At 51.7% G+C, this 26,557-nt stretch overlaps 3 protein-coding genes across 8 annotated transcripts in view; all 3 read right to left on the bottom strand.

Moving 5' to 3' along the window:
- Nucleotides 1–333: 333 nt before the first annotated feature.
- On the bottom strand, nt 334–16,842 carry BRPF1 (bromodomain and PHD finger containing 1). 2 transcript variants are annotated; one of them, XM_027863849.1, is made up of 15 exons: nt 16,797–16,842; nt 15,991–16,098; nt 13,143–13,760; nt 10,031–10,990; nt 8,455–8,656; nt 8,103–8,234; nt 6,423–6,569; nt 5,172–5,481; nt 4,581–4,895; nt 3,971–4,255; nt 3,282–3,429; nt 2,977–3,113; nt 2,763–2,881; nt 2,132–2,286; nt 334–1,189 (listed from the first exon to the last, which is right to left on the bottom strand). In XM_027863849.1, exons 3-15 carry the CDS (start codon nt 13,748–13,750, stop codon nt 1,006–1,008), a joined length of 3,702 nt encoding a protein of 1,233 aa, XP_027719650.1. In that variant the 5' UTR covers nt 13,751–13,760; nt 15,991–16,098; nt 16,797–16,842; the 3' UTR covers nt 334–1,005. The 2 variants fall into 2 exon arrangements, with proteins under 2 accessions (XP_027719650.1, XP_027719651.1); XM_027863850.1 differs by having other exon boundaries at nt 6,441–6,569.
- LOC114044379 (basic salivary proline-rich protein 2-like) lies at nt 16,223–17,781 on the bottom strand. Its single transcript, XM_027863802.1, has 5 exons — nt 17,482–17,781; nt 17,121–17,417; nt 16,720–17,019; nt 16,454–16,685; nt 16,223–16,293 (listed from the first exon to the last, which is right to left on the bottom strand). The coding sequence occupies exons 1-5, from the start codon at nt 17,779–17,781 to the stop codon at nt 16,223–16,225; spliced, it is 1,200 nt and encodes a 399-aa protein (XP_027719603.1).
- A 4,427-nt stretch (nt 17,782–22,208) lies between these two features.
- CPNE9 (copine family member 9) overlaps nt 22,209–26,557 on the bottom strand; it is a 10,821-nt gene continuing 6,472 nt past the window's right edge. For 3 of the 5 annotated variants that reach the window (XM_027864037.1, XM_027864038.1, XM_027864042.1), the window contains 11 exons: nt 26,315–26,356; nt 25,657–25,732; nt 25,339–25,392; nt 25,165–25,226; nt 24,889–24,935; nt 24,378–24,559; nt 23,859–23,986; nt 23,510–23,612; nt 23,353–23,410; nt 23,005–23,078; nt 22,209–22,678 (listed from right to left, as the gene is read on the bottom strand). In XM_027864037.1, coding sequence (XP_027719838.1) covers nt 22,499–22,678; nt 23,005–23,078; nt 23,353–23,410; nt 23,510–23,612; nt 23,859–23,986; nt 24,378–24,559; nt 24,889–24,935; nt 25,165–25,226; nt 25,339–25,392; nt 25,657–25,732; nt 26,315–26,356 — 1,006 coding nt within the window. In that variant the 3' untranslated portion in view covers nt 22,209–22,498. The remainder of the gene's footprint in view (nt 22,679–23,004; nt 23,079–23,352; nt 23,411–23,509; nt 23,613–23,858; nt 23,987–24,377; nt 24,560–24,888; nt 24,936–25,164; nt 25,227–25,338; nt 25,393–25,656; nt 25,733–26,314; nt 26,357–26,557) is intronic. The other 2 variants (XM_027864040.1, XM_027864039.1) reach the window with 2 other exon arrangements.

The raw sequence follows: 26,557 nt of genomic DNA, 5'->3' as shown, positions 1-26,557 counted from the left end.
TCGCTCTTGCTTTTTCACCCTGGCGCAGCGATTAGCTGCGCAAAGCCGGAAGTCGCTGCAAAAAACTCGCGAGGCGTTCCACTCACGCGATACTTCCGTAATCTGAGACTTTCCACCACCGGAAATAGCGTCCTCACCCACTGGGGAAGGACATCAGCCTATCGAAAGCGGGGACGGCGGGAGGACTCCAGTGAAGGGCTGGGGGCGAGGCCGTGGTGTCGCGGGCGGCGTACTCTAGTCGGAGTCTCTCCCCTCTCTTCCCGCCCGCGGCTGGGCCCGCCAACAGCCTCTCGGCAGCCCATTAGAATTCCCCCCCCTTGGCAGGAAGCGGGATTACAAGTAGACCGTTTATTTTCTAAGAATCAATATATTTTCTTCCTCCGAAATAAATACAAACCAATTTGAAGGGCGGGGACCCGTGGGGGAGGCGGGGACAGGATTTGGGGACAAGCCCCAGGCTTTTTTAGTGCCAAAGGATTCTGGCGCGACCCCGAAACGCAGTTACAAATGAGAATAATTTAAATTCTCCGCTAATTTACAGTATGTACAGTAGCATAAGGGTCATCAGGCACACACTCCCCCCAACCCCCCCTTTCAGGGCGGGGCAGACAGACGTAGGCGAGTTTCCCGCTGCAGAGCCAGGCCGGGTCCGAACCCGAGCTGCAGTGGCCTTGAGGCCTCTGGGGGCCAAAGGGGCCCCAGACACCGCAGAGTGAGGCGGGGTGGGTGACACCATGAGTGCCGGGCCTCCTGTCAGGGTCCAGCCAAGGTCCGCTCCCTCCCATTCGGTGAATGCTCTGGGGGCTTTTTGGCTTGAGGATATTCCCTTGGCGGAGGCTGCTTGGGACCCCTGGAGTGTCCTGTACAGTCCAGCTGCACTTGGAGCGGGACCACCCCCGCCCAGCTTCCCCTGAGACTGGCCCCAAGACCAGGAATGAGTCAGTGCAGAGGCTGATGGGTGCCACTCTAGAACCAGGGAGGGGAGGGCAGCTAGGCCAGGCAGCTTCAGTCGCTATCACTCGTCTCACTGCTCTGCTCGCCCTGCACCTTGCTTCGGTGCTGCAGGGCCCGGTGATAGGCAATCTGCACTGACTTCCGGATGTTAGACTTGCGGCCCTCCAGCATCTTTTCCTTGTCTAAGTCCTGGTTCACTCCCAGAGGAACTAGCTTGGTCCTGGGGAGCCACTGCCTGTGGAAAGTGAGGAAGTGAAAGGCCAAAACACTGAGCACCGGGAACCTTTTCCACATGTCTACCCACCCAAAAATCTAGTTTTCAAGATAACTCCGCCCCAATTATCCTCTACAGAAAGGACTAAAATGCAAATGTGGTTGTGATAAAATTGGGATCTGGGACCCCAGGGTTCTCTCCTAGGTCTTCCTCTATCTTGTCTCCTATGGTGGTAGGGAGCATCAAGGTGATACAGTGGAAAATGCCCAAGAAGTTAAAGAGATCTGGGTCTAAATTCCAGTTCCATCGTTGAACTGTGTGTGACCTCTAGACAAGCCAGCATGGTGGCTTCCCAGTCTGTAAAATGAGGGGGTTGAACGAGATGACTTCTGAGGTCCCTTCCTGGTGTAAAAATCTGTGAAGTCCACAACCATGCCTTAGAAAGCATGAACTTTGTCAGACATGACAACTGGCATCTTGGCAGAAAAAGCACAATCCAGTGGGGAGAGCCCTGACTCTAGAACCACAGGGCCTGGGTCCAACTCCCAGCTCTGCCATTTATTACTTGTATATGTGAGTTACTTAACTTCTGTAAGCCTCAGTTTGCTCATCTGTAAAATGAATTCAGGAAGGCCAGATAGACTAAAATTCCCTTCCATCTTTCTTATCCTATCTGGCATGTACCAGGATGTCAGTCAGCAAATACATATTATATATTATCAGATCTCCTGTGTTTTATTACAGTGACCAAGTCTTGTCCATGGTACAAATGGAAGGACTCCTGATTTCTGGCTGGAATCGCTCTGCTCAAATCAGTCTCAGCCTTCTACTCACTGTTCTCTACCAGACAGTTTGCCAGGCTGTCTGCTACTGGACCCTACTTCTGTGCAACAATGAGAGCTATCCTTATAGGTTGTGTTAATTCCCCTCCCTAACCCATCACTTCCTCCCCCTTCCCCTTACCAGGTTCTTTTGTTGTCAAAGAAGAGGACGAGGTAGAGATGCTCACGAGCTTCCTGGGTCATCTGCTCCCCAAGTTTCAACACCTCCAGCGGGGGCACGGGAATGGGTACCCCGTGGTGGAACATGCCCTCCCGAGGCATCTTTGGGTCGATGATCTGACGGATTGGGGGCACAGCTTGGTTCAGTCCTCTCCCTCCCCCCAGAACCTCCTGCCTAATACTCTGGCCAGTCTAACCACTGTTTTATGGCCAAAGAGAAACTGATCACTGTTGATAACTGAGGGGCTACAAGGCCCCAGAGACCTTATGACCCCTGGGCCATAACTGCATTGGGTAGCCACAATGCCTGGGAGAATGAATGAGACCGTTCAGAGTACCTATGTGATACACAAGGGTGGAAATGTATACCACATCAAAGCTGGGGAGACAGGTCCCTGAGCTGCACCTGTCCATCTGTCTGCCTGCAAAGAACCCCTCACGCTCCCTGGGCTTTCTGTGGCTCCAGTGGGGCTTCGGAAACTCTTTGTTAACCTCGAGTTTGTATTCTGGATCACTTTCCTGGCCTTGTAGCTGGGGCTGGTGTGGGGTGAGGGCAGAAGGCATGGGGCAAGGTAGGAGAAGCAGGATCCTACCAGAGCTGGGTACGAGGGGTACCCTCGGCACTTTGCCCACACCAGGTCCAGGGCATCCAGCGGGGAATCCTCATCCTCAGATAGCCAGCCAGGTCCCCGGCCCAGACTCTTCCTCACCACTGCACAGAAAATGGAAGAGTAGGTTGAATCAAGGGTAGCAGAGGAGAGACAGCTTCAAAACCAGGTTCCCCTGACTCTCTACATGGGTACTTACTGCTATGCCCCACACCACGCCCCGTGCCCACAGAGTAGGACTCATTCTCAGTGCCAGACGTATCCTCACTGCTGTCCTCTGGGAAGGTCCCCCGGGAGAAGGAAGGCTTGCCTCGGCCTTGTTTCGAGGGGGTTGTGCTGTGAGGAATAGTCAGAAGCTCAAGTTAGCCTTCCAGGAAGCAGAAACCTTACAGGGTGATAGCGAAGGAAGGACAAAATCCAGTTCTTTGCCTTCATTGCTGAGGGTGGCAGGGACTTCTCCCCAGGACACCTTGGAATGTGAGTTCAGACAGAGGAGCGGAGTACCTGGTTCGGTCAGAAGCGGCGCTGCTGCTGCTGCTGCTGCTGGACTCAGAGTCAGAGCTGCTCCGGGGGAGGCTGCAGTCATTCCGATATACGAGAAAGCTCTTTTTCACGGGCTGGTTCCCACTGCTGAAGCCATTTGCTGGTAAATCTGGGTTAGAGATAAGGAATAGGCTGGTCAGTCTGGGCAGGAGGAACAGCAGGATTTACTCCTATCTCTATCTTGGACTGGAAAACTTGCAGGCCTCAGCAAAAAGCTTCTGAGAATGATTCCAGTCTTGCATGACTTGCACCTATAATGCCTATAGCTAGCTGGTGCTGCTCATGATGAACAGAGTCCTGGAACTACCAAGTGTTAAGCTGTGTGATTCTAGGCAATTTATTTAATTTCTCTGGGGCCTGGTATAGTGAACAGGAAGACCTGGGTTCAAATCCCATCTTAGACACCTACAAGAGGCTATAAGCTGTGTGGCCTTGAGCAAATCACTTAGCCTCTCTGACTCAGTTTCCTCAAATGTAAAAGAAGTGTGGCAGACTCAGTGGCCTCTTAGATCCCTTCCAGCTCTAAATTTATGATGCTATGTTCCTCACTGTACAAGAAGATGACTCAATGAAGCAGGTACTGTGAGGTGCACAGGTTGGAGCTGTGGCTTTATTTACTTCCACAAGGGATAATGGAAAGCTTGGCTCACCCATGGGAGGGTCTTCGGTGGATTTATCACTGTCACTGTCAGAGCTTGAGCTAGGCCGGGGACTCCTCCCTCGCTTTCGCTGTCTCTGAGAGCTCATGATTGGGAGCTGGGGAGGCCCCACAGGGCTGCTTCCATGACCAGGGGCCAGCTGGCTCTCCCGGTTCTTTGGCGGCCGCCCTGGCCGCTTGGGGGGGCCAGCTGTTTTCGGGTTCTTCTTTGAGAACAAGACGGAAGTCCTTCTGCCCACCTCATGGGCAGGGGTTGAGGACAAGTTGGGGCCCAGACCTAGAACAGAGATAGAAGGGATATAATGTTGGTGAGGGTTACAGAGGGCCAGGTTTATGCTCTAACAGTGTCTTGGACCAGGATTCTAAGCAAGGGCAAAGGGAGTAACTTTGGAATATATGGGAGTCAAAGGACCTAGGCTTGCTTACTGCCCAGAAAGTAGTGACTTGGGGACCCCTTTTCCTCTGGCAGCTACAGCTAGTCGGGTAGTTGAGAAACCCTGGAATCAGGGATGGAAATGTGAGGCCAGGGCTGCCAGGAGGGACCAAGCCTGAATGCCCTCCCTGTAGGGGTCCCTTGCTCAGGCCCCCATGGCCGTGCAGACCTTTGCCTGTCTCTTGGCTGCTGCTTTCCTCAGCGGCACTGTCCGTCTGTCCATCCTTGTCACAAGGGGTGTGGGCCTGAAGGGCACCCCGCCCTGCGGAGCTGTGCCGATCTGGCCCTTCTCGGCCAGCCTCCCTCTGGTGTGCCAATTTCCTGCGTAACGCTGTCATTTCCTTCTTGATCATCTTGGCTCGGCGGGAGCGATTGACACTTTGTTTGCTGGCATTAACCTCATCTAACTGCTCCAACAACAGCTTCAGCTGCTCCTCTGGTGGCAAGTGTTTCTGGTTCTCAGACAGCAGAAACCGTTCTTCCTCTGGGGAGGTGTGGGAGAGGGAGGTTGGACAGGGACGTGAAGATCAGGGCCACCCAGGAAGAGCCCTTGAAAGCCCCATGACCCCAAGGGTGTGATGAAACCAAGTTCTCCCTGAATCCCACCCAGGTGTCCTTGTCACCAAGCTAGGGAAGGCCACTCCCTGGTGGCATGAACCATGCCAACCTATGATCTTGGGATCAGAGAGGGAAGGGTTTGGGGGAGTCATGCCCATCAAGGGAACTGGAGCGTGTTTAGGAGGCACAGCACATAACCCACCATCCTCTGCATGGAGCAGGGCCTCATCCCCAGCCAGGCTGTGGGGGAAATGCATGCCCGTCTCGAAGTCAATGCCCATCTTGTCAGCCTGCCGCCGGGCCTGCCGGAGCACGGTACCCCCTTGCTCTCGAAGCCGCACTGCTGCCCGGTAAAAGATGGTGTCCTTGGCATTGTACTTGAGGCAGTTGCTGACTATGAGGTGGAAATCCTCCTCAAAGTCATCAAAGTTCAGGTATCGATAGGCCTCCAGGTTCTGCTTCATTGTAGAAAAGTCCATGGGCTTCTTGATGTGCTCAAGGTAGTCGGGTACCTGCCAGGAAGGGACAAAGCAGGCCCTGGCTACATGGAGAGATCGTCCACTGACCTCCCCACCCCCAGCCACCCAGGGCCCTGCTCCAAACCATAGGGTTGAGTCCCTTCCAAAGATACCATAAAGGGAAATCTAGAAATTCAGGGTGTTAAGAACATGTGTGAGGCATAGTACAGTGGGCACTGGATGGGGGATTAGGGGATCTGCACTCTACTTCCAGCTGGGCAACTGACTTAGTAGGTGACCCTGAGCCAATGAACCCGTCTGGCCTTGGGGTTCTCCCACCTATAAAATGGCTCAACTTTACAAACATGTTGTAAGGATTCAGAAAGTTAAGAGACAGGGAGAAGGCTCAGAAGATTTCCTGCATTTGGATATCCCTTTATACTTAGTATTACGGGACTGCTATTCTATTCTAGAAAACACGTCAACAGTCAGGAGACGATGATGTCACTGGGGCCTAGCGCTGCAGAGCTCTCTAACAGTTGGCACGTCCAAAGTGCTACTTCCTGAGTTTAGAACCAATCCCCTTCCCCCACCAAAAAAAAAAAAAATCCTTTTTTTGTTGTTCAGTACTATCTCTAAGTGTGTCACTTCTGCAGAATGACTATTATAGCCTTTGGGGCCAAAAAACAACAACAACAACAACAAACTAACCCACAGCTAAAGTCAACGAGCTCTAGCTGTGAGAAGGATCTCCCCGTTTGACAAAGACCTGGTTCCCAAGGACAGCAGAGTGCCTGGAAGGATGGATGTTTCCTTTGCTAACAATGTGTGGTGGGTGTGAGGGCTGCTACTGTGGCGGCAGGGAAGACTCCACAACCAGGGGCCCACCCACTCCAAGTGAATGCCCTTGAACTGACATCAGGGATCCAACTTAGCACGTAAGAACTGGGATGGGGATGGGGGAGGGCTGGGGGAGAGGGGGAAGGGGTTCTTACTTCGTAGATTTCTGTTACCTCAGACAGAGGGACCGGCTCGCTGAATATGTTGCCCGTGTCCTTCTCTTGGAGCTGCTCTAAGGTCTTACGGAGAAGGATGAGGAAAGGGGTCAGTTGCATCTCTAAGGCCACCTGTTGGACCTTGATCTGAAACATGAGACAAGGGGTGCTCAGATAGATCCACATCACAGTCCCAGGTAATGCCCTTCCAGGAAAAAGGGTTTCAGAGATGGGCAAAGTTTGAGATGTGGTCTGCAGATTTCCTTCTCTTCCAATTGGCTCCTTGGAGCTGGCTACAAAGAGAGGGAGAAATATACTAATCCTCACCCTGGTTCTAATTCTTAACTCAACTGGGGAATTTAAGCTTTTTTTTTTTTAGCTTTTGAGTGTTATTTTATAAACAATTTTTTTAAATATGTGTTTTTAAAACTTTGGGTTACAAATTTTCTCCCTTCCTCCCTCCCCACCCATCCTCGCTGAAAAAGCAAGCAACTTGATACAGGTTATACATGTGAAGTCATGCAAAAACACTTCCATAGTAGTCATGTTGTGAAAAACTAAGTATATTTCCCTTCATCCTATCCTACCCCTCATTTATTCTGTTCTCTCTTTTGACCCTGTCCCTCCTCAGAAGTGTTTGCTTCTGATTATCCCCTCCCCGAATCTGCCCTCCTCTCTATCATCCGCCCTGCTCTCTTGTCCCCTTCCCCCGCTATTTTCCTGTAGGGTAAGATAGATTTCCATACACAATTGTGTATGTTATTCCCTCCTTAAGCCAAATCTTATGACCTTAAGATTCACTCATTCCCTCTCACCTTCCCCCATTTCCCCTCCACTGTAAAAGCCTTTTCTTGTCTGTTTCACGTGACATAATTTACCCCATTCTACCTCCTCCTTTCTCCTTCTCCCCATATAATCCTCTCACCCCTTAATTTTATTCTCCAGATATCACCCCTTCATCTTCAACTCACCCTGTGCCCTCTATCTATCTATCTACCTATCTATATACACATACATATAATTTTTCCCCTCCTACTATCCTAATACTGACAAAGGACTCATGACTTACAAATATCATCTTTCCATGCAGGAATGTAAACAGGTCAACCTTAATAAGTCTCTTATGATTTCTCTTTCCTGTTCACCTCTTCGTGTTTCACTTGAGTCTTGTATTTGAAAGTCAAATTTTCTATTCAGCTCTGGTCTTTTCCTCAAGAATGCTTGAAAGTCCCCTATTTCACTGAATGACCATTTTTTTACCCTGAAGGATTATACTCAGTTTTGCTGGGTAGGTGGAATTTAAGCTTTTTGAGGGTAGGGGCTGTTTTATTTTGTATCCCTACAAGCCTGGCACATGGCAAGTACTTGTGAACTAATGAGTGTATTTACAAGGAAATCAGTTTTCCTCCAGGAAATCAAAGTTCACAATTAAGCACTTAATTCTATCTTGCCATATATTGTCCCTAGCTTACTATATACAAGTCTTGGCTTCAATGAAAATACACATCAAAAAGAAGGCCCCGTGTGGTCGAAATTCAGAGCCCTGGCTTCTCTGTCACTGGCTCTCTCCATGTAGACTGAGCCCTCGGGCCTCTTCAGGTTCCATGCCTGGGGCCACAGAAGCATGTGTCCTCTATGACGGCAGGCAGGCTTCCTGCCCAGGGACAGAATGGCAATTACCGTCTCTCTCTTGAGCTTCTCACGTTTCCGAATCAGTTCTACCAACAGCCTGGCGCGCTCCAGGTCATGGCGCAGCCGTTGCCATGACTTCAGTTGTTCTTTCAGGGCCCAATTCTTGTCCTCAGAGTCTCTCTGAGGAAGAAACAAGGAAAACAAAGCTGGCAATGGAAGAGGGCCATCTCGGACCCAGGATCTGTTCTCATCGCTTGGACCGTGGCCACCATTCAAATGGCTGCCACCCTCCATATCCCAGATGAGAGGTGGGCACAAGAACCCCAGCGGTCCGAATCCCAACTCCTTTCCCCACCTTCCACCATGCCATGCTCCACTACTAACAAAAAGGAGAGCTTACCCCAGTTCCCAGTGCTCCTGGGGGAGCAGGTCGTGGTGGCCCCACTGGATCACAATTCCTCTGGGACTGCAGGTGGGTCTGCAGGCGGCGAAGGAGAGGGACCCCATTCCTGGACTGGCGCTTTAGTGTCCAATAGCTGTGCAGCCTTTGCATAAACTGGCTCTTCCTCTGAATGGTTAAGCGATTAGTAATCTTGCTGAGCCTGAGAAGATGGGAAGGACAGAGGGAGGAGGGGGGAGCACCTGCAGTAATTTGTACAGGCCAGCCGGCACCTACTCTCACCAGAGCCTTGGCCCTCAGCTAGTCTCTTCTCAACTCAGCTAGTGGGCCTCAGGCGAGCATTCTTTTTTTTTTTTTTGTGAGGCAATCGGGGTTAAGTGACTTGCCCAAGGTCACACAGCTAGTATGTGTCAAGTGTTTTGGTCTGAGGCCAGATTTGAACTCAGGTCCTCCTGACTTCAGGGCCGGTGCTCTATCCACTGCTCCACCTAGCTGCCCCTAGGCGAACATTCTTACAGGCTCCTGGGCCAGGAAGAGCCTCTGAGGAGGCCATGTGGCTTCAGTGATAAGACCCTTCCCACACCCCAACCTTTCAACAACCAGAGGGTACAGGGGTGGGATTGTGTCCTCCACAGGACACACAGACTGTACTCCTGCCCCATCCTCATTGAAGCAGAACAGCAAAGGGTCTTTGGAAACCTCTCATTCAGCTGTAAACACCATGGAGACTCTGCTTAACTTGTGAAGCAGTTTCAGCATCCCCAGACAGATGAAACCTTGAGCAGGCAAGGCTCCAAGTCCCCAACATCCAGTTCTACAGCAGGGAGGTTCCGGAACCTCTGGGCCCTTAGGTGGCCCTTAGCCCATGATAATGGTGCTGTGTGTGGTCTCTATGCCCACAGCAATTTCCCCCAGTGGACTATACCATTCAGAGTAACCTTGAAGGGTATAAAGATAAAGAGCTGTAAGCAACAGTTAACGGACTAATTAGCATTTCAAAGGGTAAAAAGAAGAAGTTCCAGGCCCATTAAACAATATGGCATGAACAGTTTATACTCCAGAAACTCACTAACAGGTCCTTTTTATAGCTTTCCCCATTTCATCCCCTTACAGCCCTTTTCCCATTTGTTAAAGTTTCTTTTACTTCTTCTTTTCTTCCTACTCACCTCCCCATTTTAACTGGCCAAAATATGAAAATGATGGCTACCTTAAACTTATTTATGGAGTAAAGCTTTATTCTCCTAAATCAAGTTACTTTTAAATTAGGGTATGGACCCATGATTTTTTTCTTGTGGGACAGAAAAAGTTCACAATCTCTGCTCTCCACTGTGGCTCTGCCAACTCCTGATGTGAAAGAATGGACACTGCATCCTAGCCCTGGCTCTGTTGGTAATTAACTAGGTAACCCCAGGGCAACTTCCTTCATCTCTTTGGCCCTCAGTTCCCCTAGCTGTAAAACAGAAGGCTTTACTCGATGATAGATAAGGTCCCTTCCAAATCTTAATGATCTATGAACTTCTTTGCCAAAGGGGAAATCAGAGGGTCCCCATTCTTAATCATCTGGGGACCTGCCTACCTGTGTGGTGGGATGCAGGGGACTGATACCACTGGTGCTGCCGCCCGTTTTTCTGCCAAGATCTTCCGAGCCTTCTTCATCTTTATCCTTGACTTGGCCTTTGCTTTCTTCACCTTCTCTGAACTCCAACCTTTTCCCTCTTCTTCCTCTTCTTCCTCTTCTTCCTCTCCCTCACTATGTGACAAGGCAGGCAGGCGGCGCACAGACCCCGGAGGTGTGTGGATATCACAGTAGGCGGTTTTACGCACACTGAAGGAGGTGCCATTGGCACCTGTTTCCCGGACCGGCTCCATCTTCATATACAGGCCGGCTTGCTGGGCGCAGGTCACATGGAAGGCTGTATAGCAGTTGGCTTTGTGGCACTGAATGCAGGCCCCTGAACCCCTCTGCTTGCAGATGTAGCATGTGAGTTTCCATCGGGCAGGTGGGATGTGCTCAATGCTGTCAATGGGCTCCAGAAACACCGTGTTGGCGAAGCAGACCTCAGGGATCCACAGGGCACACACTACATGAGCCCACCGGCCATCGTCCGTCTGTTTGAAGGCCCCGCCCTTATTCGGGCAAAGGGCGCAGTCCACTGCCCTGGATGGGGACTGCAGGCAGCGGCGGCAAAGCCACTGGCCTTCAGGGATGTAGGGAACGCCATAACATTCTTGGTGAACAGCCAGGTTGCACATATCGCAGAAGAGAATCACATTGCTGTTCTGACACTCACCGTCATTACAGATGCAGCACACGGCGTCCTCATCCACCAGGGCGTTGGGGTCCCCCTTGTGGTGGCTCTCGAAATAGGACTCCTTCTCTAAGCGGTCCATCAGGTACTCAAAGATTTCCTGGGGAATGGGGCTCACTCCCTCTGTCTTCCGTCGCTCGTTCATGATGTCCAGCCAGATGTAGTCCTCCTCATCCATGTCGTACTCTACCTCCTCATCTAGCTCCTCTGCCGATTTCTCAATGTACCTGTAGGGAACACAGTGGCTCAAGTTGGGGCTTGCCTTTCCCCCTATCCCTCAGAGCCTCTGCCAGGCACACAAAGGGAGGGACAAGTTGCTATATGAGGGCATTTAGGACTATCTCTATAAGGGATCTGGAGACTCAGGGAAAATTACTCTGGGGGGTTCGACTTTCTCTTAAGGTTTTTATCTAGGTGGGATCTTGTTAAAACGAACATCAAAGAATATAAACGTTAGGGACACCTAGTCATGTTCCGAGAGAAAACATTTGACAAACCTCAAACACCTACTATGTGCAATCCACTGTGTGAGGCACTGGGGGAGTTACAAATATAAATACACAATCCCTGCTCAATAGGGTTACAACTGAGTAGAAGCAAGCTGACCCAAGGGAAAGAGATTTCACAAAAGAACTACATAAGGGAGTGGGAGAGTAAGAAGGCAGGAGGAAAGGAAAGATGTGCTGCTACCTGGTCCCTGTTACTGTAGGACAGGAGGCTCACACTGACTGGAGAGAACCCTGGGCTATCATTTGGTAGTAGACAGCAGGTGACTTGGCAACCTGTCTCTGCCTTGAATAATCACGTAACTCCAGGGAAATGAAAAAAGAAAGCCCTTGGAAACTGCTCTGATTCAGCAGGCCCTACCAAGCGCTCGGGTAAGCCACAGGTCTCGAAGGGTCTCTCAGGCTTCTCACATGAACCCCAGAATCAAGCTTTCCATCTTCTGTGACCATATGAACCTAGCACAGCCCAATGGGAAGCAGCCTGGTACAGCAGACAAAACTGCAAGTCATAGTGCGAATTTCACCTCTGATGCTCACCAGCTGTGTGACCCTGGGCAAGTTGCTTAATTCTCTGGATCTCAGTTTCCCTAACTTGTAAAATGAGGGGGTTGGCCTAGATGACTTGGGAGGTCCCTTTCAGCTCAAGAGCCATGATTCTATGAACCAATGTTGTTGTAGGAGGGCAAGGAAATATTCAGAGAGTGGGAGAGAAGCCAAGGTCTGACCCACAGGGTCTCATTCCCTCCTGTACTTTCTTTTCCCTCAGTACTCGCAGCCTGCTTCCCTGAAAGCTCTGGGAATGACTGCAGAGCAAGGTTTGAGTGAACCAGCTCCCCTCCCTGGCCTTGGGCCCCAGCTTTCTACAGCGTAGCTCAAGTATCCCAGAGGCAAGGAAGCCCAACAAGATCAGGTCCTGTGGCTTCTGGGCTGCACCCCAGTCACAGTGGGGAGACACAGAAATTAACCAGGCAGAAGGAAGTCCACAAGGGGCAAAGGAGGTGAGCAGGAAAGGGAGAGATAGCAGGAATACAAAGGGAAGAAGCTAGGATGAGCAAAAAGTAGAATAAAGAATTGACTTAAAAACCCAACAGGGAGTAAGGTTTAGAACACCATGAGCTGGGGCAGAATTACCTAGACCCAGCATGGGCCAGGGGCCCAGGCTAATCTACTCCCCCTTATCTGCCCATGTTCCTTAAACCATCCATCCATTCATCCATTCACCCATCCATCCATCCATCCATCCAACATTCCAGCTCTCCCACACCCTAACTGTGTGGTCCCAAAAAAGCAAATCATCCCCCTGCATCTTGTTTAGAGAAGGGGGACCCTGGACTACAGTTCTCCCCTGATGCTTCATCCAAGTACAAAGGTGATTCTGGGCTCAAGAAAATCGCACCAGGTGGGCACAAGCCTTGGCAGGTCCCACTAAACCCAAGGCCTCATGGATTGACCGGGTGATAGACCGTCCAGAGAACCCAGCTCAGTTTGGAAAGGCTCCTGACCAGGTTGGCTGCCCTGTGGCAAGTGCTCTAGTCCCTCCATTCATAAATTCAAAGAAGGGTCAAGTGTGGCATCAGTAGAGGGAATCCCCCTCCCCCCTCCATGAGATCAGGGAAGCCTCAGGGATGATGCTATTCGTATCACCTACCTGACAGGGTGGTGGTGAGGAGAGCACCTTTTGAGTTATGGGGCGCTAGAGAAATGTGAGGTGCTCAGATGACTTGCAGCGTCCCCCACAAGGTACTGGGGAAGGATGAGGATGAGGACAAAGCAGACATAGTCCCTGCCTGGGCTCCCTGCTCCCCTGGAGCTGGTCTTCAGGTCGGGGGCAGTGGCATGCTGGAGGAAGAAGGAAGGGCAGGACTGGCCTTACCGGTAGTAGGAGGTTGGGCGAGGTGGGGCGTCGGGGGTGTCCTGCTCCAGCTCCCGGTACACCACCTCCGGCAGCTTGGGGGTGGCATTGGCTGAGGCATTGTGGTGGTGGTGGTGATGGTGGTGGTTGGAGTCCTTGCGCTTGTCTTTGTTCTTGTGCTTGCCGGCCTTGGGCGTGGTGGCCGGGGTCTCGGTGTTCTCCTTGTTGCTGCCATTCTCGGGGTTCTCCTCCGGGGCCTCCTCATCCTCAGACACAACGTCCAGGTTGTCAAAGATGCTGATTCGGTGGACTCGGCCGTGCAGGTCGACCTCGACCATGCGCTGGGCCTGGGCGTAGGTCATCACCTCGCGGCTGGGGGACTGCGACACTTCGGAAGGGTTGGGTGACTGCTTGTTGGCGGAGCGGGACTGGCGCCCCTTTTTCTTGTGCTTTCGAAGGGGAGTCTGCTGAGGTGGAGGTGGGCTATCGTGGTCATAGTGGTACAGGTGGTACTCAATGCCGCTGTAACTTTTATAGATCTTACGGCAGGTCTCTATGGGACACTCGTAGGGGGGCTTTGTGGCCCGTAGGTTGTGGCAGAAAGTCTTCACATCAAAATCCACCCCCATTCTGTCACATCTGGAATGCAGACAGACAGCTGTGAGAAGCTGAGTGGGAGGCCTGACAACCACAGCCAAGCTACAGGAGGAAAGAAGCCAAGCAAGAAGGCTCCAAGAGGCTCCCAACACAAGCAGATGGAAGGAAGGAAGGAGACAAGGGCGCTGCCTCGTGCAGCCATCCTTAGGGCACCAGGGCCTCCCTGGCCAGCAGGAGCATCCTGCCATCTGCCCCTCTTCTCCCTACCAAGGACAGGGAACTTCCCACCCAGACCCTCAGAAACCATCGGCCTCCTCTCCCAACTGGAGGAAACCCACTCCCTCTGCTTTAGGCCTCCACCACAGAGCTGGGCTCCCCTGATTGGGGTGATCTCTAGAAAACTCAGTATACCTAGCTGGTTCAAACCATGCTGTTCATCCTGCTGAGTCATCACCAGGATACCAGGGGTAATCACTGGGGGAGGTGTCTTACCATCTGCCTTCTCTCTTCCCCCTTCTACCTTGTCTTATGAACAACAGTTTAATTAATTCCCCCACTGATACTGGAAGGGCTGTGACATTTACTGCCCTATGGCTCCTTTCATGGTCTCCCATGACTACACTCAGACCCTTTCTGGGCCACCACTGTGTTCCCTCATTAGAATGGAAGCCCCTGGAGGGCAGGGACTGTCTCACTTTTGTATCTATATCCCTAGCACCCAGCACAATGCTTTGGTATAAATGTTTGGCTGATTGAGTCCTGACCCCTGGACTTCCCACATAGGTAGTGTCTTTAACTCCTTCTTTCAGGGCACCAGGTATCAGGGCTCATGAAAGACTACTGGATGAGAGCTCAATGCTAAAAATCTAATTATGCTATACTGTGTAGGTGACCTCTACTTATGTTAATCTATGTATCCTTCCCCTAAGCCCACCCTGAGCATTTCCTCACAAGGCAGGTCATTCTTTACTTGAGCCCCACTAGATGTCACAGTAACACCTGAACATAATTCCCTGGGTCCTCTTGGCACTTAACAGGGATTTAGGGGAAACAGGCTCCAACAAGCCTTATAGCTTGGGTTCTCCTATGAACCCTTGGGCTTCCTAATCCCTACCAAGAACAGCATGCCATCAGATACTCTATTAAGTAATTCACATAATCCATATGAGACACAAGTCAATATTAGCTTGTCTATTTTTCAGGTAGGGAAACTGAGGTCTAGGAAAAGACTGGCTCAGAGCTGCTGAATAAGTAGCAGGGATAGAATGACCACTCACAGGTTGAATTCCCTGTGGATATTTAGGCACTGCTAAATCTCAGTATGGTACTTAGCACAGTTCCTGGCATATAACAGGCATTTAGTAAATGTTTATTGAATTGAATTGGTACCCACTGACCTCATTCCCTGCTCTGACATGGATCTCCGATCAGCCACTGGTCCCTAGTCACTAAGGAACTTTTGAGTAGAGACTTCAGTGATGGCAAATGGACTGAGAACAGAGAACTTTACACTCAAGCGATCCTGGGTTTTGACTTAAGGGGAATGAAGTAGTTTGTGTTTTATATTTGAGCTCTTTAAACTCTCAGTCTCTATGGAGATTGTTGTCACTGAAAACAACTGAGTCCTCAGGCCCTCAGAGACACCTCTGTGCTGAGTCTTCAGGGACAAGAAGCAGTAAGAAGCACTAACTGTTGGCAACCTGGGCCAGAAGATGATGATCCAGACTCCTCCCCAGTGTTGGCTGTACCAAGATCTTTTTCCCAGGCTATACTGATGGAAGACCAGGTTAGTCATACAAGTCAGACCCTTTAGGCAAAAGTTACTTCAAATTCTTATGTTTGTGAAGAATTTCAGAAACAAGGCTATTGCTCTCTGTCAAACCTGAGCCAGGAGATCTTTGGAGGCTCTGTGAGGGAAGAGCTTCTAAGGCAGAGCTTCTAACCTTTTCTATGTCATGGGCTCCTTTTGGCAGTCTGGTGAAGCCTATGGACCTCTTCTCAGAATGATATTTTAAGTGTATAAAACAAAATTACATAGGATAACAAAGGAAACCAAACATGCCAAAATACAGTTATCAATATATTAAAACATCAAAAAAAAAAAAGTTCACAGTCCCCTGCTAAAGCAACAACATTATGACCTCTACTGAGCAAGGCCACATACTGAACTCTAAGAAGTTAGATTAACTTCCCAAGTCTTTCTCTTTTGAAAAAAATAAAAACAGTAAAACCAAGCACCAACAACCCAATACTCCCCAAGCCCAACCCTTACCCTTTCTACAATAGGCTGTACTCCTCCCCGTAGCTTTCCCGCCTCTGCTCTGGCTGGGCCAGCCTGTTCTCTGCTCCTGTGGCTGTCACACTGGGCCCCCAGTTATGGCTTGAATGGGGGGCAATGGTGGTGATGGTGGATCGAGTGTGTTAGTCGGGGAAAAAAAAAACCGAAAAGCAAATCAATAGATTTTAAAGCCTGAAGAATGAATGGGGGCCTGGGAGTGTGACAGCTACCCCCCCCCCCGCCCCCGAGGAGGCCTTCCAGGGATAAGAGACAAGCGGAGAGAGGCACAAGTTGAGGCTGGCCACCCAATACTGGATGGGGGGGAGTCCGCTTAATCCCCCCAGAGCACCGGGCGCTCCCCGCTCCCCTGCCCCCATCCAGGAAACCGCCCGCAGTTTTCTCTTTATCCAAGTGTAACAAGTTAAACAACAACAATTCCCAGCTGCCATTGGCTCACGCCCCTGAAGGATACTTTGTAGCAAGGGGGCATCCCGGCTGGCCGAGAAGGGACTGCGCTCCTGGACGCTCTCCAGGAGCCGTAGCCCAGGGCGGGGAAGGTCTGCGAGGGGGTTCTGGACAACCGGACCGGGCAGATGGGGGGAGTCCCGGACTACTGGAGCCGGCGGAACGGATAGGGGTCCCAGATAACCCCCCCGGGCGGGGGTGGGGTTCTGGACAACGGGGCCGGGCTGAAGGGGGGAGCTATTTTAAAGGTTTCCACGCCAACCGCCCGCGGGCAGTGCCCCGGCCCCCGTCGCGCCCCCTCCCGGACGTCCCCCCTCGGGCGGGCGCGTACTCACCGGCCGCCGCCAGTGCGGGCTCATAGCCGGCGTCCGGGCGGGGCCCTCGGGCCGGGAGAGGCGGCGGGACGGGGTTGGCCGCCGAGGGCGCGCAGCAGCCTCCGCCGAGCCCAGCCGGGCGCCCGGACGCCCTGGCCCCGCTCGTCCTGAGGCCGCTCGCTGCCTCCCGGGCGGGCCGGGCTGGGTTCGGGCCGCGCCGCTGCTGGCGGAACAATAGAGGCTCCTGGGAGGGGGAGGGAGAGAACGGAGGAGGGGGAGGGGAGAGAAGAGAAGGAGGGACAGCAACGGAGGAGGGAGCAAAGGAGGAGGCTGGGGGGGAGCGGCGGGGGCGGAGGCGGCGGGGGCGGCTCGGGGCGGCAGCAGCGGTGGCGGAGGCGGCGGTGGTGGCGGCGGTAGCGGCGGCGGCGGCCGCAGCAGCGCAGGGTAAACGCGAGGCCGCGGCCGCGCCGAGTCGCACTTTCGACACGACTCCTCCGACACCTCCTGTCCGCCCCACGTGGGGTCAGGCCAGAGCCCGCTGGAGCCGCCGCCGCCGCGGGGGTGGGGCGGAGGCGGAGATGGGGTCTCTCCGCGGGGACTGGGAGGGGGTGGGGTGAATGCCTTGGGCCGTTTGTAGCGAATCTGCCGGCGCGAATGGGGAGCGCGAGGCCGTAGAACCTCCCTCCCTCTGTCCCAGCCCGCCTGCCTGCCCGCCCTCACCGCTGGGCCGAGGTAGGGCCGAGCGCTGGTGCCCTCCCCTCGGGCCGGGCGGGGCCGGGAGCCCGGAGGGAGCGCCGAAGGGAGGGGCGGGGCTTGGGCTAGGGGGCGGGACCGAGCCTGGTCCCGCTCGCACGCCGCTCACTGCCACCGCCACCTCCCGCCCGCGTGGAGCAGGGACAGCGCGCTGACCTCGGAGCTCGAGGCTGCGGTGGCGACCTAGGTTCGAATCCCTCTTGGGCCGCCTCTGTCCGGCCTCAGTCGCTTCTCCTTGGGGGTGCCCGCTCATGCCAGGCACTTGATTGGGGGCATTCTGTACCTCACCCTCCGGATGAGGGCCATGGGGCCTCGGACCTAGAGCTGCACAGGGCCTTCAAAGCCATTGAGTTTACAGAGGAGGAAACTGAGGCAAAGGCACGCGAAGGTAACATGACTTGTCCAGGGTCATAACAGTGTAGAGGGGGATATAAAGCTGGAAGGGACCTTAGAGTCCAACACCTTCCTTTTACGGAGGAGGAAACTGAGGCCTAGAGAGGAGGAGCGACTTGTCACTCTGCTAGGAGAACTTGAATCCAGGTCTTCAGACCAGGACTTGGGACCAGTCTAGGGACCAGGTCCCTACTCACTGTGTCCCAGGAGGGGGGGAAGGTGCCTAACTGTTGGAGTGCAGGGAAAATCTGGAACGAGCTGGGGATGTGAAGGCATGTGGGTGATAAAAGGCTATAATGCCATAGTAGCTTAACCCAAGGAAGACTTTGAGTAAGAAGGGAGAGTAGAGAAACAAGACAGAGTGCTTTGTATATAATCATTTCAAAAGGTTGTTTCGTGGTCAGGCTCACATCTTAAAGTGCTTTGCAAACCTGAAAGAGAAACACGTTCACTCCAGTTTATCCCATCTATATCTTCTTTTTGTACATAGTTGTTTGCATGCGTGTTGTTCCCCCCCCCCCCCCCGCCCCCGTTAGAGTGAGTTCCATGAGGGCAGACACTTTGACTTTCTACATCTTCCCAACACTTAATGGTTCCTGGCAGTAGTAGATATTTAATAAATGTTTGTTGACTGGCTGAGAGAGGGAGAAGGGAACAAAGAGGGAGGTAGGGCAGGAGACCTGGGGCTGGGTCTTTGAGTGGAATGGGAATTAGTGTAGAAAAGTTAAAAACCAGGGGTTGGAAAGGTTTGAGGGAGAGAGAGCCTTAGGAACAGGGCAAGAGGAACTAGATTGTCTGGGCTAGATCTGCCAAACAGATTGCATTTGATCAAGGAAGGGCAGATAGGATGGAGAAGTTGGATTTGGGGTGCTCGAGATGGGTGCTTCCTGAAGGAGGGGACCTCAGTGCTGCTGGGTACACAACACAGGTCGTGAGACAGGACAATGGCCCATGTATACTGTCTGGTTGAGTGGGATGTTGGAAAAGGCTCCCCCAATGGCAGCCTCTGTTGTGACTGGAGGGAGGGAGATATGTGAGTCATGGAGACAGATTACAGTAGCTGAAGTAGGTGATACAGTCTCAAGGATAACACTTACTTCACTGTTTCAGAGAGAGATTCAAGACTTGAGGCAGTGGGAAGATTGCAGTCCTCATCTCTCAGGACTTAATAGAAAGTCTTTTTTTATTGCTACAGCTGAGTAAGTCTATAACCAGGAGACCAGACTCATAGGAATGGAGCTCTCTGAATATGGCTGTTTGAATTTACAACATTAGGAATTAAACATTTTTTTTTTTTACTGGAGTCAGAAAGCTGAAGGAACAGGGTTTCTTCAGCTTCCTGCTGGACAGCTCCATCTGGATGTGTAGCAGGCATCTACTACTCAGTCCACACTGAACTAACCTTACTGGTTAAGTGATCTGATGTTGGAAAGATCTGAGTGCAAGTATGGCCTGAGACATTTACTAGCTGTGTAAAGAGTGACTTGCCCAAGTCACTGTGCCTCAGTTTCCTTATCTGTAAAATGAGGATAATAAGAGCATCAACCACCTAACTCCCAGCGTGGTTGTGAGGATAAAATGAAATGTTTGTAAAGTGCTTTGAAACCTTAAAGTGCTATAGAAATGCATGCTATTATTATTACTATTAATAGGTACTTATTAAGGCACTTAGAGTGTGCTAAATACTGTATTAAGCCCTTGGGATGCAAAAAAGGGCAAAAACAGTTTCTTCCTTCAAGGAGCTTACAGTCTAAGTGGGGAGAGTTATTTCCATAAATAACCACGTACTTAACACGATGTATTCAGACTAGACGGAAGGTAATCTGAAGGAGGAAGGAGCCAACTGCTGGGGACCTGGGAAGCCTGTGGAAAGTGGAATTTGAGCTGTTTCAGGGGAGGAGGGAGGGCCTTCCAGGTGGCCCCAAGGCCCAGAGGCGGGAAGCCCAGGGACCTGGAGCATCAGTGGAGGGGAGTCAGATGGAAGAAGACTGCAAAGGTGGGAGGGGGCCAGCTTATGAAGGGCTTTAAAGGCCCGACCAAAAACTTGATATTTGATCCTGGGGGGAGGAAGGGTAATAGGAGGTTGCTGGATTTTGCCAAATAGAGGACTGACCCACTAGGTGGCTTAGTGGATAAAACTGTAGTTTGAGATTTTGAAAGAAAGGAGTTCAGATTCTGCCATAGCCACTTATTAGCTGATGACTCTGATCAAGTCACTTACCCTTAGTCTGCCTCAGTTTCCTCCTCTGTAGAATGGGGATAAAAATAGCACCAACTTCACCGGGTTGTTGTGAGTATTAAATGAGATAGATATGTGAAGTGCTTAAAGGGTTGTATGAAAGCTTGTTATTATTATTATTGCTATCATCATCATGCTTCTAGAAGATCCCTCAGTATGTTCAAAATGGAATTTAATATTCCCTCTGTACCCTTTCTGTTTTCCATGCTTCCTTGTTTGTTGGGAGCTTCTACATTTCATTCTTCCCTCCCCCCATGTCCAGTCAGCTGCCCCTACCCTGTTTTACCCCTTCTGTGGACTCATTTACTCATCACTCTCGTTCAGGCCTTTCTCATCTCCTGCCTGAGTTACTCTAATCACCTCCATGTTGGTCTTCTTATTTCCAACTCTTCCTTCCTCCAATCTACCCTCCATACTTCTACCAGAGTCGTTTTCCTAAGGCATAGGTCTGACCATGTCCCTTTTCTGCTAAAGAATCTTCTTTGGCTCCCTATGACTAAGAGGAAAAACTCTAAACTCTTTTGTTCAGCATTTAGGCCTTCACGATATGGCTCCATCCTGACCTTCCAGACTGTTCACAATACATCTCTTTATGCATTCTGCATCCAGAATTCTTTTGTCCCTGTGACTTGGTGGAAGCTCCCTCTCATGCCCTGGAGTTCACTGTCTTCTTAGGATCCTGGGCTTCCTTCATGGTTTTTTTGTCCTTATATTATCTTATGTTTATGTATCTATGTATGCATGCCCCCAGAAGAATGGGAGCTTCCTGAGGGCAGGGACTGTTCTTGGTGGTATTGTATCCCCATCACCTTATAGTACAGCATTAATGAGTAGGGAGGGAGGCTAGGGGAGGAGGGGGAGTGGGGGGGAAGGCATCCCTTAGGATTTGTGATTGGAGTTATTACCTTCTACCCCTGCTGCGCTTGGGAACCTGGGATGGGGAAGTGCTGTCCCCCAGACCCTCTGGAATTTATGCACATGCTGCTTTAGGGATGGAGGAAGGCTCCTTTGCAAGGCTCTACTTGGAGGTTCTTGATGTCAAAGGGTTGACTGAACTTTGCAGAAAATGAACCATCTGGAGTGTGAGAGCCCTGGAGTCTGCATGGATGCAATCAGCCCATAGGCTCCGTGTGTATTCTTCCCACCTAGGCTGTCCAGAAAGTTCATTTGAACTTCATTTTTCCTGGATGAAATGTATGTGTATGTGTGTAATGGGAGAGGAGGCAGGGATGGGTTCAGTGGCAGAAGTGACTGGGGCTGTTGGGATGGCCCTGTTTACTCAACTTGCTCCATCCTGATTACTGGTTCTGTTGGGGTTGTGGTTAGAGCCAGCCCCAGCCCTCCCCTTCCACTCCCATTTCTAACCTTCCTTCTCCCTGTCCTGCCCCCACCCCCCTACCACACGTACATAGGGGCCAGACCAATTCCTTTCTTAGGACCTACTAGATGTAGATTCCTCTCTTTGGGTAGTTAAGCCTTTTAAGGCAAGAGGGATGGGATGGAGAAGATAGAGGGGCAGAAGTGATCTCTTTGCCTGGGTTTCCCAGAGCTAATGGGGGCCAGACTTGGGCCATTTGCAGTTTACTAGAAGAGGAAATATCCTGTTTCACGTGTTAGGTATAGAGAAGTTAACTGACAATTTTTCCCCTGTGGGAACCTGGGGTCTTTTTTTCCCAAAATTTTCGAAATGAGGTCTATTTGATTCTAACTTTTATCATTCCTTAGCTCCCACTTCCCTCCCCCCCCCTTTTTTTTTGGCTAGGCAATGGGGTTAAGTGACTTGCCCAAGGTCACCCAGCTAGTAAGTGTTATGTGTCTGAGGCCAGATTTGAACTCAGGTCCTCTTGAATCCAGGGCTGGTGCTCTATCCATTGCACCACCTAGCTGCCCCCTTTCCCACTTCCCAAGGAAACTTGGTTTCTCCTTCCCAGATTGCCATCTTATAATTCAGTCAATATCTGCTGCTGCAGTGCCCAATCCCAGTGCCTCCAGGTTCAGCCTTCCTGGTTGGACCCTTCCCCCTGCCCACCCAGCTTAGGAGACAGGTGTGAGGGTAAAGCTCAGCTTTATTATTGACATAAGGATTTGGTGGTAGCTGGACTCAGCTGAGGGCACAGGACCCTTCTTGCTTGGCACGGGTTGGGGTTGGGGGAAGGGTGTGGCATGCCTTTCTCAGTCAGCCCCACCCACCATCTGGAGGTAGGTTTTTCTGAGGGCAGCTTGATATGAGGCTGACCCTTTCACTCTCAGCTCTGGGATCTGGAGCTGGGCCCAGCCCAGCTCAACCCAGCCTTCTAAGTGACTACACAGGAAGCAGTAGGGCAGGCAGGCCAGCCCCTCAGGGCTGCAAGGAGGTGGGGCTGGGGTTGGCATTGGGGGCAGGCCGAGGCTGGATATCATGGGTGCGCATGTATGACAGCAGCTGTTCCGGGATCTCAGCCAGCACGTCTTTTGCCAATCTCGCCATGCTCAGCACCTGGTTCCCAGAGCGGTCAATGTAGTCTCGGAATGGGACAAACTAGAATAGAAGGTGGGAGAAGGCAGGAATGGTGATGAGGAAAGGAAGCGGGCATGTTAGACAGAGAGGAAGAAAGACGATAGGGTGAAATCATTAGGAGGCAAGGGGAAGGACAGGCTTGGCAGTGGAGACAGTGAAGAGTCAAATAGGAAGAGGAGGAGAGGGGATGAGCAGGGTGGGGGATGGAGGGGAGAGAGAGAGAGAGAGGGAGGGAGGGAGGAAAGGAGGTGGGCTCCTATCAAACAGGCCTTTCTTCCACTCTCCACTCTCCTTTCCTCCTCTCTGCACAAATACACATGCATCGCGATGCCACTGCCTGGGGTTACCTGTACAATGTCCCTCTCTGCATAGCGCCCACGAGAGGACACGCGGACATCATCTCCATCGAGTTCTTCCATTGCTAGACAAAAGATACCCCTCTTCTCACTGGGGCTTGGGGTGGCTCCTCCCCATCATTCCCAGCCTTAGCTAGGGTCTCACAGAGTGGAGGGCCAGACTCTTTGCAAGCTAGAAAGTAGCCCCAGCCTCTACCCCTTTTCATTTTGGGAGAACCACTGGATGGCCCCATAGGATAGGTCTAGATCTCCATGGCCTGCCTTCATGCCTGTAGAGCATGTTGCCTTGATGCTCTCACTCCCCCCACCTGGTCCAACTTGCCACCCCCCCCCACTCACCTTCAAACATGGCTGGCCCCACCCCAACAATGATGATGGACATGGGCAATGAAGAGGCCTACAGGGAGTGGAGGTGGGGGTAGGCCATTAGAAGAAGGAGAAAACTGAAGGGAGACCTCACACCTTTCCCAATCATTCCTTCTTTTCCCCAACTCACACTGACAATGGCCTCCTTGGTCTGCGTCATGTCTGAGATCACCCCATCTGTGATAATGAGCAACACGTAGTACTGGGAACCATCAGAGACCTTTGCCGCAGCCCTGAGGAAGAGCCGAGCACGGAGTCACCACCACAGAATGCTGGCCTCAGAGAAAGCCTCTGGGATCCCCAGTCATCTCCATGACCCTTCTCCCACCCCCTAAGTACTAAGAACGCTGCAGGTGCTGCAGAGAATTCTCTTTCCACTGCCCACCACGATCCCTTCAGGAGTCAGCGTTCCCCAGCTGCTTCTTTGCCCACCCACGGCTCCTTCCTGCCCTCCCACCCCTAGCTCTCCCCTTGCGTACCGGGCCACCTGGTTAATAACTGGGGCAAAGTAGGTGGGGCCATAGAGCTGGACAGTCCGAAGGCTCTGAAAGTAACTCTCCAGGACACCCTCAATGCCCTCGCAGTTTGGGTCCTCAGAGTTGTTGTTCTGCCAGTGGAAATGCCAGGGGAGGCTTAGCTCAAGAGGGTCATTCTGGCTGATTGCTAGGAGAGGTAGAATAGGGGGTGGGGCAGGATTTTGCCTCTCTGGGGTCCAGAAAGGCTGTGGCAGCTGGAACCCTGAGGCTTAGGCACCTGGCTGGGCCTTGGGGGAAGGGGAAGGAGAAGGAAGAGCAATCTTGAACAGATTCACTTAGCTTCTCTCATTCTCGTTTCCTCATCAGTAAAATGAGGGGGTCAGATTCAGTGGCTTCCAATGTCCCTTCCAACTCTAATCTATGATCCTACGATAAAGGGAGGCAGCATGCAATCCTAGTCGTCACCTGAGGGAAGAGGCCAGGGGGCCAGAGGGCCCTTGCTCAGGCCCTCCTAGCCCATACCAGAGGGAACTGGTGGGAGATGCGTCCCTCGGGGGGCACCTTGGCTCCAAAACCATAAGCAGGGAAGAGCTTGTCGCTGTCGTAGTCCTGGATGATTTCTCCCACGGCTTTGAGTGCCATGGCATAAGCACTGAGCTGGTAGGGACTCATGTAGTGTAGAGATGTGGGTTGCAGTGGGTTCCCTGTCAGGACACAGCATCCCCAGCCCTGCAGTCATTCAGTCTGGCCCCCTGCTAAGTCCCTCCCATTGGGCCTCACAGGTGGTGGTGGGGAAGGGGATTATGGGGGAGGGAGATGGAAAGGATCCTGCTAAGTCCCTCCCATTGGGCCTCTCGGGTGGTGGTGGAGGGCGTTGGGGGGGACGGAGATGGAAGGGATGGAATGAATCTTCCTTTAAGATCCTTTTTTAAGACTGCACAGTGGTCACTAGGGCCAGGCTCTTCCAACAGGTTGGGTGGAGGATGAGCCCTGCTGGTCCCTCTGAAATTCCCCTTTTCATCCCAGTACTCACCATTGGAGGCTGTGAAATCTATGGCCACAGTGAAGTTGAGCTGTGTCCTGTTGGAAGGATAGGGGGAAGAGGAAACTGTGAGCCTAAATTGGCTTCCCTTTTCAGACTTTGCCACTCCCCCCACCCCCCACATTATGCACATGCTACATATTTTTGGAGTCTTGGTTTGGCCTGAGTCCCAAGGGAGCCCAGGCACCGGAATCCTTATGGGAGAAAAGCCCCAAGACTCTCTCCTGGGGGCAGTATCATGCAGCTACCCCATGAGCAGTGACTCACCCGCCCTTGATATAATCAACAAAAGTGAATTCCGAATCCACAGTGAAGGAGAGCAGTGTCACCTGGGAAGAAGAAGGAAAGGCCTAGGGATGGTATGAAGGAGGAGAAGGGGGTGTTGCAAGAAGAGGAAGAGAAAAGGGATGACCCTGGGGCAGGGCTCCAGATAGCACTCACCGTCCCTGAATTGACATATTTCTTTTTCTTACATTTCTTCCTAGGGTTGAGAACCTGCGATTGGGGGTAGGGGAATAAAAATTGGATTTGAATGTGGCACATGCCAGAAACCAGACTGGCTCTGGGGAATCAAGTGATGGGGCAGGGAAGTCAGAGGTTGAAGGGGGAGAGAAACAATGCAGGAGATGAGGAGGGGGAGGCATGAGACAAGGGTGGAGGAGAAGATCAAGTTGCATGTGTTGTGGGGGGGGGGGTGTCACAGAACAGAACTATTACCAGACTCGGAGTTGCCCCCAGCTTGAGATGGGAACATCTCACCTCATACACCGTGAACTGGCTTTGGGCCTTTGTCAGCTCCCTGTAACTGGTGGTGAATTCCCCAATGAAGTCATGGCTGCAACAAGAGATGAACCAGGTTTGAGTGGGGAGGTGAAATCTGCCAGGGCTCAAAAAAGACAGCATCAGGGCAGCTAGGTGGCATAGTGGATAGAGCACTGGCCCTGGAGTCAGGAGGACCTGAGTTCAAATCCGCCCTCAGAAACATAACACTCACTAGCTGTGTGACTCTGGGCAAGTCACTTAACCCCAATTGCCTCACCAAAAAAAAAAAAAAAAAAAGGACAGGATCCAGGCCCTTCCATGACTCCCTATCCTCAGGGTTTCAAGAACACGTCTCTCAGGAGAAAAGAATTTCAGTTAATGGGAAGGCAAATGAAAAGGCAGCATGGTATGGTGGAAAAAATATTGGCCTAGGAGTTAGGAAATGTGGTGGTTGGGTAACCTTTTTGGGTCTCAGTTTTCTAATCTGTCCAGTGGGAATGACGATAACCTCAGTGGGCTGTGGTGAGCATCAAATAAGAAAATAGATGTGAAACTTTCATAAACCATAAACTACCATAAAAATTTGAAGTATTGCTGATATGAGAAAAAGCAGGGAGAATGACTTTTGGGAAGAAGGAGCATGGGGTAACTTCACCTTCCATCCCGGTCCCAATCATATACATCTATCTTCACAGTCCTAAAACACAGAAGAATTAGTGTGATTCAGGAGGTTTCTCTCGGGCAAAATCCCCTTCCTTTCACCACTTGAGGCCTGGAACCCACTTCCCTTTGAGGCTGTTGCCTCCACACTGGACTGAAGCAGCCTGCCACTGAGCCCCTCCCCTCCCCTTCCCTTGCATCATTTCCCTCCATCTCTCCTGGATAAGCTGTGGGCAGT

Source organism: Vombatus ursinus, unplaced genomic scaffold (assembly GCF_900497805.2).
Source record: "Vombatus ursinus unplaced genomic scaffold, bare-nosed wombat genome assembly UNPS02014773.1, whole genome shotgun sequence".
NCBI classification, from domain to species: domain Eukaryota; kingdom Metazoa; phylum Chordata; class Mammalia; order Diprotodontia; family Vombatidae; genus Vombatus; species Vombatus ursinus.
This window is presented reverse-complemented; position numbering and strand designations above follow the sequence as displayed.